The sequence below is a fragment of the Fukomys damarensis genome, unplaced genomic scaffold, assembly GCF_012274545.1.
Source record: "Fukomys damarensis isolate Sample0158 unplaced genomic scaffold, DMR_v1.0_HiC HiC_scaffold_5, whole genome shotgun sequence".
Taxonomy (NCBI): Eukaryota; Metazoa; Chordata; class Mammalia; order Rodentia; family Bathyergidae; genus Fukomys; species Fukomys damarensis.
In genome coordinates, this window is record NW_022900917.1 from 44961749 (window position 1) to 44981264 (window position 19516).

General features: G+C 36.3%; 2 protein-coding genes across 7 annotated transcripts in view; one reads left to right on the forward strand and one right to left on the reverse strand.

Moving 5' to 3' along the window:
* Positions 1 to 12570, forward strand: part of Pde7a (phosphodiesterase 7A) — a 167337-nt gene extending 154767 nt beyond the window's left edge. For 2 of the 3 annotated variants that reach the window (XM_010611434.3, XM_019205624.2), the window contains exons 10-13: positions 3052 to 3196; positions 3993 to 4089; positions 4719 to 4799; positions 8147 to 8966. In XM_010611434.3, the coding sequence (XP_010609736.1) occupies positions 3052 to 3196; positions 3993 to 4089; positions 4719 to 4799; positions 8147 to 8349 (526 nt within the window). In that variant the 3' untranslated portion in view covers positions 8350 to 8966. Of the gene's footprint in view, positions 1 to 3051; positions 3197 to 3992; positions 4090 to 4718; positions 4800 to 8146; positions 8967 to 11038 lie in introns of those variants that run through there. The other variant, XR_004515992.1, reaches the window with a different exon arrangement.
* Positions 4284 to 19516, reverse strand: part of Mtfr1 (mitochondrial fission regulator 1) — a 55893-nt gene continuing 40660 nt past the window's right edge. For 2 of the 4 annotated variants that reach the window (XM_010611435.3, XM_019205625.2), the window contains one exon: positions 4284 to 4448. In XM_010611435.3, the coding sequence (XP_010609737.1) occupies positions 4299 to 4448 (150 nt within the window). In that variant the 3' untranslated portion in view covers positions 4284 to 4298. Of the gene's footprint in view, positions 4449 to 8198; positions 8253 to 17397; positions 18476 to 19516 lie in introns of those variants that run through there. The other 2 variants (XM_010611438.3, XM_010611437.3) reach the window with 2 other exon arrangements.

A 19516-nucleotide genomic window follows, 5' to 3' on the forward strand; every position in this document is an offset into this window, starting at 1 on the left:
CGAAAAAAAAAAAAAAAAAAAAAAGAAGATCACACATCGTGACCAAGTTGTATTTATCCCAGGTATGCAAGGATGGTTCAACATATGTAAATCAATAAATGCAATACATTATATTAACAAAGTCAAGGACAAAAACCATATATATCTCAAGGGATGCAGAAAAAGCATTTGACAAAATTCAACACCCATTCGTGATAAAAACCCTGCAGTGACTTGGAATAGATGGTCTTTATCTCAACTTGATAAAGGCTATGAAAAACCAAGAGCCAACATCATATTAAATGGCCAAAAACTGAAAACCTTCATGTTAGAATCAGGAACAAGACAAGGATGCCCATTATCACCACTCCTGTTCAATATAGTTCTGGAAACATTAGCCACAGAAATTAGACAAGAGAAAGAAATTAAAATAATAAAGATAGGAAAGGAAGAGGTTAAACTCATTATTTGCTGATGATATGATACTCTACATAGAACCCAAAAAACTCTACCAAAAGACATCTAGACTTAATTGACACTTTCAGCAAAGCAGCTGGATACCAGGTCAACACTCAAAAATCAATAGCCTTCTTGTACACAAATAACAGACTCACAGAGAAAAATTAGGGAAACAATTCCTTTCACAATAGCATCCAAAAAAATGAAGTATCTAGGAATCAGTCTAATGAAAGAAGCAAAAGACCTCTACACTGAAAACTACAGCTCCCCGAAAAAAGACACCAAAGAGGATATAAGAAAATGGAAAGATATCCCCTGTTCTTGGGTAGGAAGAATCAACATATTGAAAATGGCCATACTACCAAAACTTCTATACAGATTCATTGCAATCCTGATTGAAATCCCAACAGTATAATTCACAGAACTAGAGAAAATAATCCAAAAATTCCTTTGGAACCAGAAGAGACCTAGAATAGCAAAAGCAATTCTCGGCAACAGAGACGTGGCAGGGGGGTATCATGATCCCTAACTGGAAACTATACTATGAAGCCACTGTGATAAAAACAGCATGGTACTGGCAAAGAAAAAGACCTGAGGATCAGTAGAATAGATTGGAAGATACAGGAACTACTCCACATGTACTCAGCTACCTCATCTTTGACAAAGGAGACAACTCTCAGTGGACAAAAGATAGCCTCTTTAATAAATTGTTGCAAACAGTAGATTTCAACCTACCAAAGATTAAAATTAGATCCTTATCTTTCACCATGTGCTAAACTAAAATCCAAGTGGATTAAAGATCTAAATATTAAAACAGGAACACTGAACTTGCTGGAAGATAAGTTAGGCAGAACTCTCCAAGACATTGGCATAGAAAAAGACTTTATGAACAAATCCTTAGTAGCACGGGAACTAGCATAAAGAATCAACAACTGGGAACTCATCTTATTACAAAGCTTCTGCACTGCAAAAGAAACCACCAACAGAGCTAAAAGACAACCTACAATGTGGGAAAGAGTTATTACCAGCTGCTCCTCAGACAAAGGACTCTTATCTAGAATATATAAAGAACTGAAAAAAAATCAGGCCCCCCAAATATAGATTCAAAAATGGGTATCTGAAATGAACAGACATTTCTCGGACAAACAAGGAAAAACAGCAAATAAATATAAGAAAAATGTTCAACATCACTGGTTATTTGAGAGATGCAGATGAAAACAACACTGAGATTCCACCTCACCCCAGAAAGAATGCCTGCTATCAAGAAATCAAATGTTGGTGGGATTGTGGGGAGAAAGGAACCCCTCTGCGTTGCTGGTGGGAGTGCAGACTGGTGGAACCACTGTGGAAATCACTGTGGCGATAACTCAAACAACTAGGATTAGTGGTTCCATTTGACCCAGCAGTCCTTCTCCTGGGTTTCTTTCCAAAAGAATTAAAAGAATCATACCACAGTGATATATGCACACCTATGTTTATAGTGGCACTGTTTATAATAGCTAAAACAGTGAAAATGCTCAATTGCCCATTAGTTGGAGACTGAATAAAGAAGATGTGGTTTTTCTATAAAATGGAGCACTGCTCAGCCATAAAGAGTGAGAACTAGAGTCATTCATATGAAAATTGTGCATATTGAGGCCATTCTCTTAAGTGAAATTAATTAAGATACACGTGTAAATACTGAATAGTTTCTCTGGGGTGAAAAACTAAAAGTGTGAATAAGATCCAGATTGTATGGCTGACAATGTGAAAAAGGAAGAAAGGGGCTAAAGGTGTAGGGGAAGTGGGAAGAGTGAGGGAAGGGAAAAAATATGAGAAGACGAAAAAATGGAAACAAAGTCTTTGTAAGTGGGGGAGTGGGGAAGGAGTGAAGGGAGGGCAGGGTATGGGGAAGAAATGAGAACCAAGACCTGTCATGTAAAGGTACAAGATCCCAATGATAAATGTAACTGTACTGTATACTGAAAAAGTACCAATAAATTCAATGAAAAATAACCCCCCCCAAAAAAATTGAAAGTATCATACCACAGTGGTATATGGTCACCCATGTATATAGAAGCACGGTTTGTATGAGCTAAAACTTGGAAACAACCCAAATGCCCATCAACTGGAGACTGGATAAAGAAGATGTGTTTTTTATTGTAAAATGGTGTACTACTTACCCATAAAAAATGAGAAACTAGAGTCATTTATAAGAAAATGGATGCACAGTAAGGCCATAGTCTTAAGTGAAATTAATAAGACACACATGTAAATAACAAATAGTTTCTCTAGTGTGAAAGACTAAAAGTGTAAATAATGATCGAAATGTATAATTGATATTGTGAAATAAAATGTCTAAAGGAGTTGGGGAAGTGGAGGGATAGGGGAAAGAAGGGAAAAGAAAAAATAAAAGGAAAAACATGGAAACAGTCTTTGTAAATAGGGACAGGTGGAGGGGGTGAAGGGAGAGCAGGGGAATGGGTAAAAAGTAAGAACCAAGGTACATCATGTAAAGAGGTTTAAGATCCTAATGATGAATGTAACTATTGTATAACTAAAATGTACCAACAAACTTAATGGAAAAAATAGAAAACAAAATCATGTTTCCTCTTTTTGTATCTCTAATTCCAGGCAACAAATGGAGACTCAGATAGGTGCTTTGATACTAGCCACAGACATCAGTCGCCAGAATGAGTACCTGTCTTTGTTTAGGTCCCATTTGGATAGAGGTGACTTATGCCTAGAAGATTCGAGACATAGGCATTTGGTTTTACAGGTAAAATGGAACTTGGAAAGATTCTATTTCTATGGTTTTCATGAGTCTGTTAGAAAAAAATGAAATTTTAAAGCACGGTTTTTAGAGTGCTTGAATCTAGAAGGAAAGCTAAAGAGTTTCCTTCAATTAGTTTTCATACTTTTCTGAAGATCATTGGCAAACTTACTATCTAGGAAAGCACTGCTGTTGCTTTGGTATTTTTCATGCTTAATATTTCTGATGAAGGGCCGGGGATTTAGCTCAGCGGTTTGGTGGCCTGCCTTGCAATCCCCAGTACCAAAAAAAAAAAAAAAAGATTTCTGATGAAAAAAAATTTTTTTCTTGGAACATTAGAATACCAAGCACTGTTTTATTTTAATAAATTCTCACATCTCAAAAATGGGTAAGGAACTAGATTATTTCTTTCTACCTTATTCATTTATAGTTATGGATAATCCAGTCATTATGTCTAGCTTTTTGGGATTTCTAAGCATGGATAATAACAAGCTAGCAGCCTTGCAACATCTTCATCAGCATTGCTGCAAAAATAATGGGCCAGTCCAATAGCCATCATAAGATTAGTGTGAAAGACAATGAATTTTCTGTTGCAGTATTTTCTTTATCTTTGTTTTGGGGGAAGTAAACCAAGGATCTCAAGCATGCTAAGAATGTGCTGTATTTTACCACTGAGCTATACTCCAGCTGTTCTCCTTTTAAAGTGTTCTTTTCCCCTTTACTAGAGTATGTTAAAACATAGTGCAATTGAAATACTAATTTCTTTTTCTTAAAAAAATCTTAAGCGTATTTTGTTTGCTAGATGGCTTTGAAATGTGCTGATATTTGTAACCCATGTCGGACCTGGGAATTAAGTAAGCAGTGGAGTGAAAAAGTAACAGAGGAATTCTTCCACCAAGGCAAGTTACAGTATCGAGTGATAATATTCAGTTCATCTTTTTGCATCATATGAATAAAATAAGAACTCAGCCATTTATAAGAGTCTTGGAGTATTTGATATTTTTAGCAGCAATTCACAGTAGATGTTCATATAGCCAGTAAAGTACGATTGGAGCATCTGTTTTGAAAGATAACAGTCCCCTTTTGGAATGATCAGATATATGTATTTTTATTTGTTAACATGCGTAGAATAGGCTAGAAATTGTGCTGTACAGAAGGATTTCTCTGAATCTGCCCGATCCCTTGTCATGTGTGGAGGGAATGTCCATGTGAACACCATTTTGTATTTCAGAGCTACGATCATTTCATGCCACCTTCCCTTTAAAAAAGAAATGTAAATTTTAAACTAAAATACTGACAAAATTAGTCTGAAAGGGGACTAACACCTAATAAGAGTTTTCATTTCCTCTATTAAATAAGGATATCAATTTGGCAACCTTAAAGTTTAAAAAATAACTAATTGAAAAACCTTCCTTTCATGAAAATTAAATTTGTTCTTCTAAGGAATTTACAGGTATGCTGAACGTATTAGTTATATATTTAACCAATAGATATGTTCCATTTACTTATTCTCTTTTTTTATTCATAGGTGATATAGAAAAAAAGTATCATTTGAGTGTGAGTCCACTTTGTGATCGTCAAACTGAATCCATCGCCAACATCCAGATTGGTAACTATATATATTTAGATATAGTTGGTTACTCATTTTACCAAGAAGAGAAATATATTTAAAGTATGCAGTACTAAAATTATGCTCATTGCTAGTTTTTAAAATCATTTAAGAAAATTTAACGTTGTTTTCCCTTGTTATGACTCTTTCGATCTCCATGCCCTGCTAGTCCTTCCCCTCTGTCTCACCTTTTGTCACCTCCTTCCTAAAGCAGCCTCCTCTCCCTAGGGGGTTAAGTCTGCCTCTTCCAGACTTCTGAAGTGTTCAGATGGCACTCATAGCCTTGTCTCACATTTGGTCGGATATCTAGAACCCTGCATGCACCTGGAAGCAGCACTTGAGAACTGTTTGTTGAATCAACTAATAACTGTGATAGAAAGCAGTGAAACGTTCTGTGATGGCAGGATTGCAGCTTGTAGAAGAATGTAAGAAAGGGGCTGGGGATTTAGCTTAGCGGCACAGTGCCTGGCTGGCAAGCACAAAGTCCTGAGTTTGATCCCTGGTACTGGAAAAAAAAGAAGAATGTAAGAAGGATTAATTATGATTGAATGTATCAGGACATAATTGTAAAGCAGGGAATAGTAACAGGAAATAGCTCAAGAGAAGAGTGTAGTTTTGGTGCCTGGTGTTGAGGGAACCTTTGAGTATTGGGATGAGCTTAATGAAATGTGTACACAAACTTCAGAAAGATAGTTTTTAGAAAATCAGAAGATGGCACAATCCTGTGTCATAATACTCTGAAAGGAGACCATGATTTGAGTTTAAAATTCAGAAATGTAATTCTTACATTCTGATTCCAAAAGATTCTTATGGGGAGGACAGTGGGTAGTGACTCACCTGACTGCAAAGGGTTAGGTAGAGAGATACAGAAGAGAGTGGTACAGACATAGGAGCATGCAGGGATGCTGAGCCTTCAGGAGAGCCAGACTAGTCCAGGATGCAGTGATTACCAGAGGAACGTTTTTCTTTTGGGGAAATAATAAGAAAGTTAACAGATCTACTCTGGCTTGATTCTTACGTGGGATGACTTAAATGCAAACAAATATGGGTGAAAGGAAATTGAACTGAAGATAAGTGAATTGATAGCCTCACTGCTAGCCCTCTAGCTTCTTTACATAAATGTCTCTTTTTTGGTACTGGGATCGAATTCAGGATGTTGAGTTTACAAGGCAGGTGCAGTACCACTGAGCTAAACCCCTGGCCCTACATAAATGTCTTTTTGCCTGAGTAGATTACTCCCTAGTTTAATAAGATAGTTTGCAAGTGAGTTTTTTTAATGTAGTTTGCATAAGAGGAAAAGCTAGACCCTTTATTAAACCGTTCTTCTCAAAATATGGTCCTGTCAGTGTTGGGCATTTCTAGAGAGTGTTGTCAGAGGGACAGGAATAAGCTAAATGATGATGGCACTTGTCATCTACTGACTCTGCACCCACCATAAGAGGCAAGTGTAATTCCAAGTACCCCTTTTTCAGTTTCACATAGATTCAGTTAACAAGTGTTAGGGTTGGCTTGAGACAGGTCTTTCTAGCATCCAATCCCAGGCTCTTAACTACTAACTGAAATCATAGGTTAACGAAGAGCCAAAAGTGATAGCTACTAATTAGTTGGATATAAGAGGCAATCCCCCAAAATCTCAATCAGGTGGGTCAATGATAACAATCAAGTAAGAGGAATTATGTAAAACCTATATGATAATAAGGTTCTGTGTTTGGGTGCAGAACACCAGCTATTGATGACTTTTAACTGTGGCACATTGAAAAGACAGGACTTGGGTACTGGCTCAACAGAATATAGCAGTGTAAAGAAGACTGCCACAAGCTGCTGTTCTTTGACTGCAATAATGACATTCCTCTGTATTGCTTATCTCTTTCTTTTCACTGAACATGAGCTCCTTGAGGGCAGAGATTTTTTTTTTTTTTTTCCGCTGCTGTATTTCCAGCCCCCTTAGAACAGTGCCTGGCTTATTGGTCCTCCGCTAATGTGTGTGAAAGGAATGAATCAATCAAAGAAAGCAACACTTATGGCATTTATCCTAATTACTGATGGCAGGTATCAGATATTCAGATGCTATAATTATACACATTTTTTAAAATTCAATCATCAGACTATGACTTTCCAATCTAGAAAGAATGTGAACTAATTGCTTTAAATCCAGTGGGTGTGGTGGTACGTGCCTATGTCAGCACTTGGGAGGCTGAGGCAGAAGGGCTGCCAGCCCAGACTACATAGTGAGTTTGAGGCCAGCCTGAACTACATAGTGAGACCCTGTCTCAAAAAAAAAAAGGCAGCGGAGTGGGGGGCAGGATATATAGCTCAGTGGCACCACACCTGCCTGAAGCTTAAGGTCCTAAATTCGATTCCTGGTACTGGAAAAAAACAAAACAAAACAGTGGTATTTATATTTTATGTTGACTGAATGGAAACTATGTTGTCTGTCTCCCCATGATCTTTTGTTATAAGAAAAGTCTTGAATGTAAAGACTTTAGAACTGTTAAGCAAGCAATGATATATTAAGTGTATATTTTCCCTTTTTCTAACAGATCAGAATTATAGAAAAATATATTTGTTCCCAAAATACGTTATGGTTTGATTGATCAGCTATTTTCTAGGATGCTTCTTTAGGTCCTTTGTAAGATGCTAATATTAAGTCAGATAAAATATGCAGAAGAGTGCTGTATAAACCTAAACAGAGAAATAATCCTGAAATGACTGATTTTTCCTCTTTGGATTATGAAATAAGTGAGATCAATTATATGAGTTGTTTATAAAATAGAACCCTGGTACAATTTTGATGTTAACCTCAACTTTTTAAAACTAATTGCCTTTATATTTAATTTAACTCTACTTGAGACTTTTGGCTCTGTAAATTCTGGGTTAAATAAAATACTAGCCTATAGTCATGACCTACAAGTGTAGACTTGAGTCTCTGAAGGAATAAACCATGCATAACAGCAGCTCACTTCAATAGGTATCATCCCACATCCTGGGGTAGAGTCTGTCCTTGCCTCCAGTTGTCATGCTGGAAACTGTTTCTTGAATTATGTCCTAATATCCTTGGAGAGTTGATATGACCACTGCATGTCTACTTAAGTAGAAAAATGTGGTTTTTTTAGCTGAAATAATTACAAAGGATTTGATGTTTACCAGTTCACCTTACCAGTTAAAGTCCCATTGAGTTACTTAAATTCTTCAGAGAAGAAATGTAAATTATATATACACGTATATTGAATCTTTTGAAAAGTAAGATTTAAATAATATTGCAATAAGACTTAAGGTTAACACCAAGTGCTTTTTAAAAAGAAGTTTCGAAGCATGTATTAATAGTTATTTTCTCTTGCTTTCTTAAGGTTTTATGACTTACCTAGTGGAGCCTTTATTTACAGAATGGGCCAGGTTTTCAGATACACGCCTATCTCAGACAATGCTTGGACATGTGGGGCTGAATAAAGCCAGCTGGAAAGGACAGCAGAGAGAACAGTCCAGCAGTGAGGACTCTGATGCTGCGTTTCAGTTGAACTCACAATTACCTCAGGAAAATCGGTTATCATAACCCCTGAACCAGTGGGACAAACTGCCTCCTGGAAGTATTTAGAAATGTGAAGTGGGGTCTTGAGGTGAGAGAACTTACTCTTTCTTGACTGCCAAGGTTTCCAAGTGAATGATGCCAGCATTATTTATTTCCAAGATTTCCTCTGTTGGATCATTTGAACCTACTTTTTCATTTTAAGACCTGAACATACAGCAATATGCATTTGGATTTTGTGTGAAACCTTGAATATGCAAAGCTCAGCAGGAGAACCCAAAAGGAATAATAAAAGTTTCTCAAGTTGTGCCATGTGATTTTCAAAACATTCATTCTTCAAACCCATTCTTCAAACTGTGAAACTTGAACTGAATCTTTCAGCAGCAATCTCTTGGAATCCAGCCAGTCTGATGCAACAGTGTGTGTCTGTATCTTCCACTAAGTTCTCTCTGAGAAAACAGAAATGTGAAGTGCCCAGCCTCTGCTGCCTCTGGCAAGACTCAATGTTTACAAATCAACTCTGAAAATCTTGGTTCTAAATTGCCTTGGAGCATGATTGTGAAGGAACCACTAAAATTTAAAGATCATAGACTGCAGCTCTTCCCCCTGGTTTGCCTTTTTTTTTTTTTTTTTTTTTTTTTTTTTTTTTTTTTTTTTTTTTTTCCTTCCTTTGGATACCACCAAAGCCTCCCGTTTGCTATATTTTATTTTGTGCACTGGAAACTGAGCATTTATCAGAGTACCGCCAAGTTTTCACTCCAGTGCTGTTTGGCAATGCAGATTTTTTTAAGTGTTAGTTTTTAATTTGGGGTGGGAGGGGAGGAACACCAATGTCCTAGCTGTATTATGATTCTGCAGTGAAGACATTGCATGTTGTTTTCACTATTGTACACTTGACCTGCACATGCAAGAAAAAGGTGGAATGTTTGAAACACCATAATCAGCTCAGGGTATTTGCCAATCTGAAATAAAGTGGGATGGGGAAGTGTGTCCTTCAGATCAAGGGTACTAAAGTCCCTTTCGCTGCAGTGAGTGAGAGGTATGTTGTGTGTGAATGTGTGGATGTTTGTGTACGTTTGTGCATGTGTGACTATGCATGTGTCATGTTTATTCATGTGGGAAAAGATTGGAAACGTATGCTTTTATTTATTTTAGAATATGACAGTGAGCAGCCACACTCAGGGGAGGGGAGGTAGGTAAGCTGTAACAGATTGCTCCAGTTGCCTTAAACTATGCACAAAGCTAAGTGACCAAACTTCTCATTTTGATTTGAAAAAGTGCATTGTTTTCTTGTCCCTCCTTTGATGAAACGTTACCCTTTGATGGGCCTTTTGATGTGAATAGATGTTTTCTAGGACAAAATTTAAGGACTAATTTTAAACTTAAAACATTCCACTTTTGTAATTTGTTTTAAATTGTTTTATGTGTAGTAAGCACAACTGTAATCTAGTTTTAAGAGAAACCGGTGCTCTCTTTTTAGTTCATTTGTATTTCCCTTGTTACTGTAAAAGACTGTTTATTATGTTTACAGTTTATTGCAACAGCAATTTTCTTGGGAGAAAGCTCGAGTGTAAAGCCATTTGTAAACGGCTTTGCCAGACTCATTTTAATATGTGCCTGTTGCTGTTAACTTTTGATTAATAAAAACCTATCTTTTCACATTTTTATCTTTGATATTTACCTTAAAACTCAATCCTTTGGAAATCAAAATGTTAAATTACAAGTAAGTCAGTTAGTCGTTTGGCTCTCATCAGAGGTTTATTCAGTCAGGGTTGTGGGCAGGCACCATCATCCTGTGGGGTTATCTGCTGTTATCAGCACCTTCCAAGAGTGCACTGTGAGGCCTGGTTACCTAGTTTGCATAGTCCAGAGCAGTGCACAGTAGGGGTCAGCTTTGAGCCAAGCCCTAACTCCAGGGCCACTGGCTCCCACAGTTGGGAACCGCATGAGACCATCACCTCTTGCAAGCACTAGAATAGTAGTTGTGTTTATGTCTATCATTGGCCTTTTTAAAGGTAATATGAGATAATCAGTTAATTCTGGATTGATATCAATGTAAGAACAGTGCCACTAGGGTGGCTTGTCCTGTCCAGGTCTAATTTATAAGAAGGGATATAGTGAAAACTTTAAGGTCAAACATATTCATCGTTGAACAGAAAAGAGATGTCCAGTGGAACTATAATAAAAACCACTTAGGTAATTTTCAGTTTTCCAGTAACTACATAAAAAATAAACCTGGAATTTAATAATTTTATTGCAATACAGCCAAAATAATTTATCATTTCAACATGTAGTCAGTTTAAAAAACAAAATTTTGTTTTGTTTTGTTTTTGGTACTAGGTCTTTGAAATCTAGTGTCTATTTTATACTTCCAGTACATCTCAATTTGTACTAGCCACATGTCAAGTGCACAGTATGCACATGTGGTTAGTAGCAACCATGTAGGACAGCATGGATATAGAGGTAGGAAGATAACAGAGCAGAGTGTTCTGGAGAAAACCAACTTTTATGATGTGAAGCGATATCACCTTAGCAAATTTGATGTATTAAGGATCTGATGAGTCTTATAGGCTCCCAGACCATTTGTCAGTACATGAAGAGTAGAACTCATGGCATACATTAGCCACCCTCACAGTAACTGATATTTTTAAAAAGACAGTATTAATGTTTTAATTTATAATGAGAAATGTAATTATCAATCATTCTCTCCCTTTAGGCAAATCTTGAGAAGCCAAATTGTGAACTGGGTGAGCATGGATTCTGAGCAAGGGAAGCAAGTTGCCTCGTGCATCATCTCCCTTTGGGGATACGTCTGCTGTTATCATGTCTGTGGACCCGGGTATCCTCTTCCCTGGATGATGCTAGGATTCTCTGCCAGGAGTTGCTTCTCCACATTAGCCTCTGTTGGGCAACTCCATTAGATATGTCATTACTTTTAGCTGTGTTTCATTTGAGCTTGTCTAGGCTCCATTCTGCCTGTTTTATTGCTTAATTCTTCCTCTGATTGTCTTACGGTTTAATAATCAGTTTCCTATTTGCACATTCTCAGGGACACCTCAGTGTTGCTTCCATCTTTCTGCCTAAACATATGAACCCAGTGAAAACTTGTTATATTATGTAAATGTGGGAGTCACCTTCTATTGCCGTTTCTTAAATGTGACATATTTATTCCCTGAACATTGACATTTTAGAAATTTTGCAAGTTAAATATTTAGAGGATCACATTTTTTAAAGTAAGAAAATATTATTGAACAGAATGCAAAGTTCACACAAATTTTCAAGATAAAGCAAGAGATTTCAAACTGTTAAGCATATAGAGGCTCCTTTGGACTTTTGGTCCAACATTTTAGTGACAAGGAAATCTACTTTTGGAGTAAATTATCTTTGGATAGTTTTAATAAGTCCTAGTTCAACAATGATAACTTGTCAATATTTGTACTCACTGTAAATGTGGTTTCTAATGATCCTCTTTGTATAAAGTAAAAACTACATTTTACGTCTTTGCAAACCTGGGAAATATTCTTATACCTGAGGTACAGGTTAAGAGGTGCTAGTAATTCCTTCAGGATTCTGAAAAGGGTCTCTTAATTTTCCTCAATGCTTTCTTGGCTTTTATTAAACTATTTTCCTAAAATTTTAAATTTTCATACCAGGACTTTCCATTGTCTTCAAACATATATACATATTTTAATGTATATAGTTTAAATTCCCTTCCAGTACTCTCCGCCAAATGACAAAATACATAATTGACCAATAATATGAAGTCATACTGCTTTTAAGGAAATATACGTACTAGTGACCATGTTTGGAATACTTAGGGTAAAAATGGACCAGATTTAATCAGCAGTCATTCCTTGCTAATGAACTCCAGACAGCCTGTGTCATTTGGAAGACCCTAAGCCCATGGTGTGTAGGAGGAATGACCACTACGTGGGGGTGAGCTGACAAAGGACATATATTGGGACACATCTGTCTTCCTGGTTCCTGTGTTCAATATAGGGCTGGTGTAAATAGGGCCATCAATAAATGTTTGTTAAATTAATGTGGAGTTAATGTGTTCCCTTTTTAGCTATCAAATTAACACTATGAAATTATTTTAAAGCTAGTCTATTTGTGCTGAAGTCATGTAGTGAGCAATATCTGAGTTCCTGGTATGTTCAGAGCATAGCACTGGAAATAAAAGAACACTGAAGATTACTAACCATCATCTGTGCTCAAAAGTGTTTGGGTGACAGCATATTTGCAAAGTGTTATATAATATGGCTGGTTTCCATATTGTACAAAATGAGTAACACATTGTAGTATTGTTTAGGTGAATGAATGGTTTAATGATGAAAATAATGCCATTGCTAGACATTCTTATATTTTTAAATTTTTTTCATTTAGCTTTCAAATTTGATTATAAATACTCAGTATGATTCTTTTAAAAAGTAAAATATTAATTTCTATCAGTTATATTCTAAAATGTTATACCTATACTATGTAAGTTGTCCTGAAGTCTATCTTAAAGCCTGGTAGGATGGCAAAGGAAAGAAAAGCATCCTTTTTTTGTATTAGATTTTTTTATTGGCTGTTATTTAAGCCTGAAAAAGTGACGTAGTCTATCTCGGCCCCCCTCTAATCTCATCAATAGTCTTTGTTAAGAAATTCCATCTTGCACTTATCTTAAAGCTGTGCATGAGTTTTCAAAATTTAAGCTTGAAGTATTTCTACATTACTGAGCTGTGTCCTACAAAAGATAAAAGGCTGTTCCTAACATGTTCTTTATCTTAGCTGAAATTTGTAAAAACTATACACATATTGAAGGCAATAAAGAAGATTATCTTAAGTTTGCTCAGGTTGCTGTAACTAAATCACTCATAGAGATGAGTTAAAAACAAAAGACTTCTTTTTCACAGCTCTGGAGGCTTGAAAGTTGATTGGGTTGCCAGAATGTTGTGATCTGGTGAAGACCTTCCCAAGTTGCACACAGATTTTGCAAAGTCCAAGTTGTATCTTCATGTGGGTGGTGGGAGAGGATTAGCTCTTCTTATAAAAACAGTTCCATCATGGAGTCTCCAACATCAGTCCTACCTACCTCCCAAAGGCCCTACTCCTAATACCATTCTATTAGAGGTTTGGTTTCAACACAGGAACATGGGAGGGTGTTATACAACATTTAAAAACCATGCTTAACTTCCTAGGTGGAGGGCTGTATATGTGGTTTAAGTGACTGCCTAGCATCCCGGAGACCCTTGGTTTGTTCCATAGCTCCACTACCACCACAAAAAAAAAAAAAAAAAAAAAAAAAAATTTTAAAAAAAAAAAAAAAAAAAAAAAAAAAAAAAAAGATGAAAATGTATAGAAAACAAACAGCTTATTTTTTTGAGACAAGGTCTATGAAGCCCGGGCTGGCCTCAAACTTGGTGATCCTCCTGCCTCAGCCTCCTGAGAGATGAGGTTTCATAAGCACGCACCACCATGCTTAGAAGAAAACAGCTTTTGAATTTCTAAAAATCATCAGAAGACAGAAGTTAGGTTTTTCCATTATAGGGGACAGAGATTTGTTCTGATTATTTTAGGTAACTGCAGGGCTGTGTGGTGAAGATTTATGTGCATGATAATAGAGACCACTCTTTTGAGGTCAGCCTCAGGATGTAGAACCTGGGATCCAGACATTGTGAGGAACTTCTAGTTTCAGCTGTTTTCTTCCACTCTTGGCTCCTATCCTTCTTCCATCTCTTCTCTACCTTGCAGTTTCTGCCTAAACACTATACTATAATGTGGTTTTTAAGAAGCATCATCTCTAAAGCTTGACAGACCTGGGTTTGAGTCTTTCAACAAGCTATCCCATTTTTGAGTGGCTTTCTAACCTGCAAAATGCCTACCTCTTAAAATAAAAGTATGTATTGACAAAGTGCGAAGTCAATGGCTACTATGAGTGCTCTCATTTCCTCATAATATCTATAAATTCATGGGTTCAGTTGTACCTCATGACATCCATATCTGAGCTCCTGGTACTAAATGCGTCACTCTCTTCAGGTTACCTTATTCAGATTCCTGGAAAATCTAATTGAAACAGCTTGCTGAGGCTGTGGACAAGGGTGCTGCACAGTCTTCATTACCAGTGTTCCCCTTGGCAGCAGGGTAGGCCAAGACAAGGACTATCTGGGTAACTTGACTCCCGAGATCAGCATCATGTTCTGCTGTATCCCTGTTGTTACTTATTTCACAATGATTTCCCAACTGTACCTAGCTCTCATCCTTTGCACTGTATCTAGAAGTACATTTTCTTCACTCTTTGATAAAAAGCATGGCTGGGGACAGGAATGTATCTAAACAGTGCTGTGCTTGCAAGGTCCTGAGTTTGATTCCTGGTACTGAAAGAAGAAAAGCATGTCTGGCCAATGAGGAGCAATGACCATTAGGCAACATTAACAGTCTTGTTAAAGGTTCGATAAAAATCCTATTGTGAAGAGCCTGTCCTTCCTCCACAACCTTTTCCATCTGTGAAGAAAGCAATTAAGGGATGCCCTAAGACAACTATCTGTTTACCTTAAAATTTACCCTCCTGAGAATTACTCTCATGTTCTACTGTTCTTTTCTTCCTACTACTTTTAACCCTATGAAAAAACAGCCGAGCTTCTTAGGGGCTCTGGAGAATCTACCAATGAGAAAAGTTGAGAAGGTAAAACGATAGGAACATTAAAGCCCTTATAATGTGAACCAAGGTCAACAGTCTCAGAGGAAAAGTATTAATATTTCTGGGTTCTTATTTGGTCATGTTTTTATTCTCCCATCTGTTCTCAAGGCCTAGCATCAAGACTGATGAGCTTAGCCTGCTTATAGGGTTTCCAAGGAAAGTCTATGATGAATCTTACTAAGGCATAAGTTCAAGAAAGTATCTTAGAAGTTTGATCAATCTACAAAAGGAAAGAGGACACAGGGATGGGTCCTAGGAATGGATGAAGGCTCATGAGAACTACTGCAACAGCCTATCATGAGACCCAGTGTCATTCCGCCCAGCAATTCCAGAGCTGAATTTGTAAGCTAAAAATTTAAACTTCTGTCAGTGTATCACATACACACACACAGAACTTCTATTCTTGGAGACATTACCAGAACAATAGCTTTTCCAAAGAGTATTTCTGGTAGTTATTACCGTTTATCTTCCTTTGTACCACCAAGACACAGACTCAGAAGAATTCTTAACATAGTAAGAAAATACGTGTTATGCAGAAGGGCCAAGTCATTGAGACAACCGGAATTAAAGATGCTAAGTCTTGCCTGTCAACATCAGTCTAGTGAAAGTGAAAGCATAAGGTGACACCTTTACAGGTGCTAGAAACGTGTCTTACGAGAAGATTCTACTGAAAATTTACTTTATATAAAATGCAACAATAACAACTTATTAGCACTTTAATGCTCATAGAATGTGTCCAGAATTATTTCATTTAATCCTCTATTATTACCTTTTTAAGGAGAGGATATGACTTGGCCAGGATCACATAATGCTCCAATCCAGTACTCTCTGATTCATATTATCCCTGTCTCTGTGAAATGAGAGTAACTGCACTAGACAGAAGTTATAGTAGACAAAATGTAGCATACTTAGCTATAAAATGTAGAGTACTATGTTGGGTGAGAGCGCTACAAAATGCACGAGGTGGTCAAGAAACTAAAACTAAAGGTTCCATTTGACCCAGCCATACCTCTTCTTGGTATCTTCCCAAAAGAATTAAAAGACAATACCACAGCAACATGCATATCCATGTTTATAGTAGCAGTTTGTAACAGCTATATCTTGGAAATAGCACAAGTGTCCATCAACAGACGAGGGGATAAAGAAGTTTTTGTATGTGTATGTATATATGTATGTATATACATATATTATATATATCTGCCATAAAGGATGAGCTTCAGACATTTATAGCTAAATAGATGGACCTTGAGACCCTACTCTTAAGTGAAATAAATCAGATACACATACTTTAAAACTTCATTGTTTCTCTGGTGTGAAAAAACAAAAATGGAAATAAGGACTGAGATGTGTAGTGGACATTGGGAATGAAAAGAAAGTGTTTAAATGCAAAGGGGAACAAGGGAGGAGAGGGAGGGGGAAGGAAGGGACAAGGAAGAAAGTGAAATAGAAGGAAAAAATGGAAACAAAGCTTTTGTGCATAGAGAGTGGAGGAGGGGCTTGGGGGAAATGGGATAAAATAAAATCTATTTAAAAAAAATGAACCAGGTGGACATGAGAAATGATAAAGCAGATAAAACCAATCCCAAAATGGGTTCTGGGTTTCAGAATTCTGGAAACTCAGATGCCTCCTATGTTTATGCTGAGATCTACTTAAGAGAGAGTGAATGAGAAGTGATAGAACTCATTTTAAGGAATCCATTTCCACTTGAAAGAATCAACATATGCATTATAAAAGTATTTTCTATTTTTTAAAAAAAATACATAGGCGGTGTTGTCCATGGAGAATAAAACAGTTTGCTTTATTTTAAAAGTTACTTCATTATATTGGAACATAGCCAGAATTTAATACCAATAGAAATATAAATTTCTTAAGAGGTCAAAATATATGTCAGGCAAATTTTTTTAATTTCTTAAAGGCAGAATTTTTAAACCATTAAAAAAATAATTAGAAACAATATACACCAATATTCCACAGTTCAAATTTAGGCTAAATAACCAAACCATGTAAATTACCTCAAAAATTTTTGTTACTATTTAAAAAACATTTCAATAACTTAAAATGTCAATCTACTCTTCCCATCTCTTAATCCTCCCAGTAAGTACAAGTTTTCCATAGATTTAAATAACAAATCCAAATATTTACTTATGGTAGGAAATTCTGACATTAACTATTGCTGAGTTTGTCAGAAAGAGGAAGTCATGAGAATGTATAAAATGGTCACTTATAGTAACTCCTTATAAGCCCTAGGCAAAAGGCAGTTCTCATTTTGAGATAAGCTCTCACTAAACTGCTCAGGCTCCAGTTCTCTGCTTTTTTTAACTTTTCATTTTTTTTTTCTTTGAGACGGGGTGTTGTTACGTCGTCATTCAAGCTGGCCTGGGTTTGAACTTACTTTATAGCCCAAGATGATCTTGAACTTATGGCAGCTCTCCTGCCTCAGCTTGCCAAGTGCTGGGATTATAGGTATGTGCCACCACACCCAGATTCTGCTTTATAATAGCACCTAAAGTTTGTGCATAATATCATTCTTGGAACAGCACTGTGACCAATAATAATATTATAGGAAAGTCATTTGCCTGTTTGATAAATAACACTAATATTTTGACCAATATTTAAAAAATTTTAATTCCATTATGCTGACATTTCCAGAAATAGCATTAACTCAGCAATAAGTCATCTTTATGATACTATTTATTAAACTGAAAGAAGTTTTTTACCTAAAAACTAATTTAATTCAATACTTTGATTTGTCACTACTTGGAAACTACACTTGCTTCCTCAGCACTGGATGGCAACAATGTGCAAGCCAGCCTTCTTTGTCCTTAACTTGGTTCTAACGGAAAGCACTATAGAATCTCAGCAGTGAACATCATCCAGTTCCTATGCAAACCCATCTCCAAAACATGGGAGGAAATCCAATATGTTAAGTTCTATTCAAGGCAAGAAGATTCCAATCTCAAATATTTCACTTCAACAACTTAGGGTATACCAGCTGTTCCATCACTGAACAGTAAGTGATTCTTGAAAATAAATGAAGATAATAGTACCCTCATCTGCCATCATTAATTTTTACATGAACTGTTTTATATCCAGATATATGCATATAAAACATTTGACAGATAAATTAGTGTTAAGAATTAAAAATGTGTAACAATAAAAGGGTCTTTTCTGTGTTCTGAAGTCTTACAATTGCTTTCAAGACTGGAAATCTAAACACATCAAAAACATTATCAGAACCAAACTTATAGTGCTTTCAGTACTGCTTAATCTTCTAATTAGGTTAAAAAGGAAACCAATGAATATTAAAGGTATTTACTACATAGTGTTGATTTTTACTAGCCAAACTCAGCCCTCACAAAACAATAGCTGAACCAGGATAGCCTTTCTCAGTTCACTGTCTATTAGGAGTTTGAAACATTTTCAATTAGAGCCTTCATTTTTCCTGTAGATTTCAACATATGTGGCCCAAACTGGAAAAGAAACAAATAAAGGTATAAAGATAGATACTGGTTCTTATAACAGTAATGATACACCACACTCCAAAAAACATCACAGAGTTAGATATGTTCTGCATTAAAAAAAAAAAAAAAAAAACAAGCCCTCAGTAATATTAAAATCTTTTTTGAACAGACAGGTTATTATAAACACAAGACCTATCAAAAGAATGAAAGGAAATGAGGTAAACAAATTTATTCCTAGAAAAGAAAATAATAATCATCTCAGCAACAACCTATTTCAGTCTAATTTTCTTAGTAAAGGAAGAAGTACAAAGTTTCCCTTGCAATTCTTCAGTGTTCCAAGGGCACCACAATTTAATGTCTACCTCTCTGAAACAGATAACTGTAATAGATCCCTGTGAAAGTTAACATAAAGGGAGTGTAAAAATTACCATCTCAGAGCCCCTATGCAATGTGTTCAATCTCCACCCATGATTTAATGCACATCTTTAACGCCCATATCTCAGCTCAGCTCTCATCCTCTTCAGAAGGCACTTACAGGGCGCCCAAAGAAAATGACTTTTTTTTTTGGTTCTTTGAAACAGGGTCTTGTTATGTAGTTCAGGCTGCCTGTAATTCACAGCAAATCTCATATATCAGCCTCTCAAGGATTACAGGTGTGCACCACCACACCCAGCCCAAATAAAATGATCTTGTTTTGAGTTTCCATATCATCATATATACACTGTTCTAAGATAACAACCCTATTATCCCGATTTTCAATTCATTATGCTTAAATCAAATATAACCCTGAATAGAAAACTTCTCAGTGGAGATTGCTAAGAGTGAGATCCAAAGTTAAAACATTCTACTTTAGGTCCTTTAGTTTAAATTCTCGATCAGCTATTATTACTTTTATAGTGATAAAAATAAAGATACAAATGCTAAGCAAAAATGTCATCCTTTTCCTAGATAACTGCAATCTACTTGTAGGTAGGGACTAAATCATGCATCACATCCCACTGAATCTTGCAGAGGATATAGCTGAATAACTTGAAAATGTAGGGGCTCATC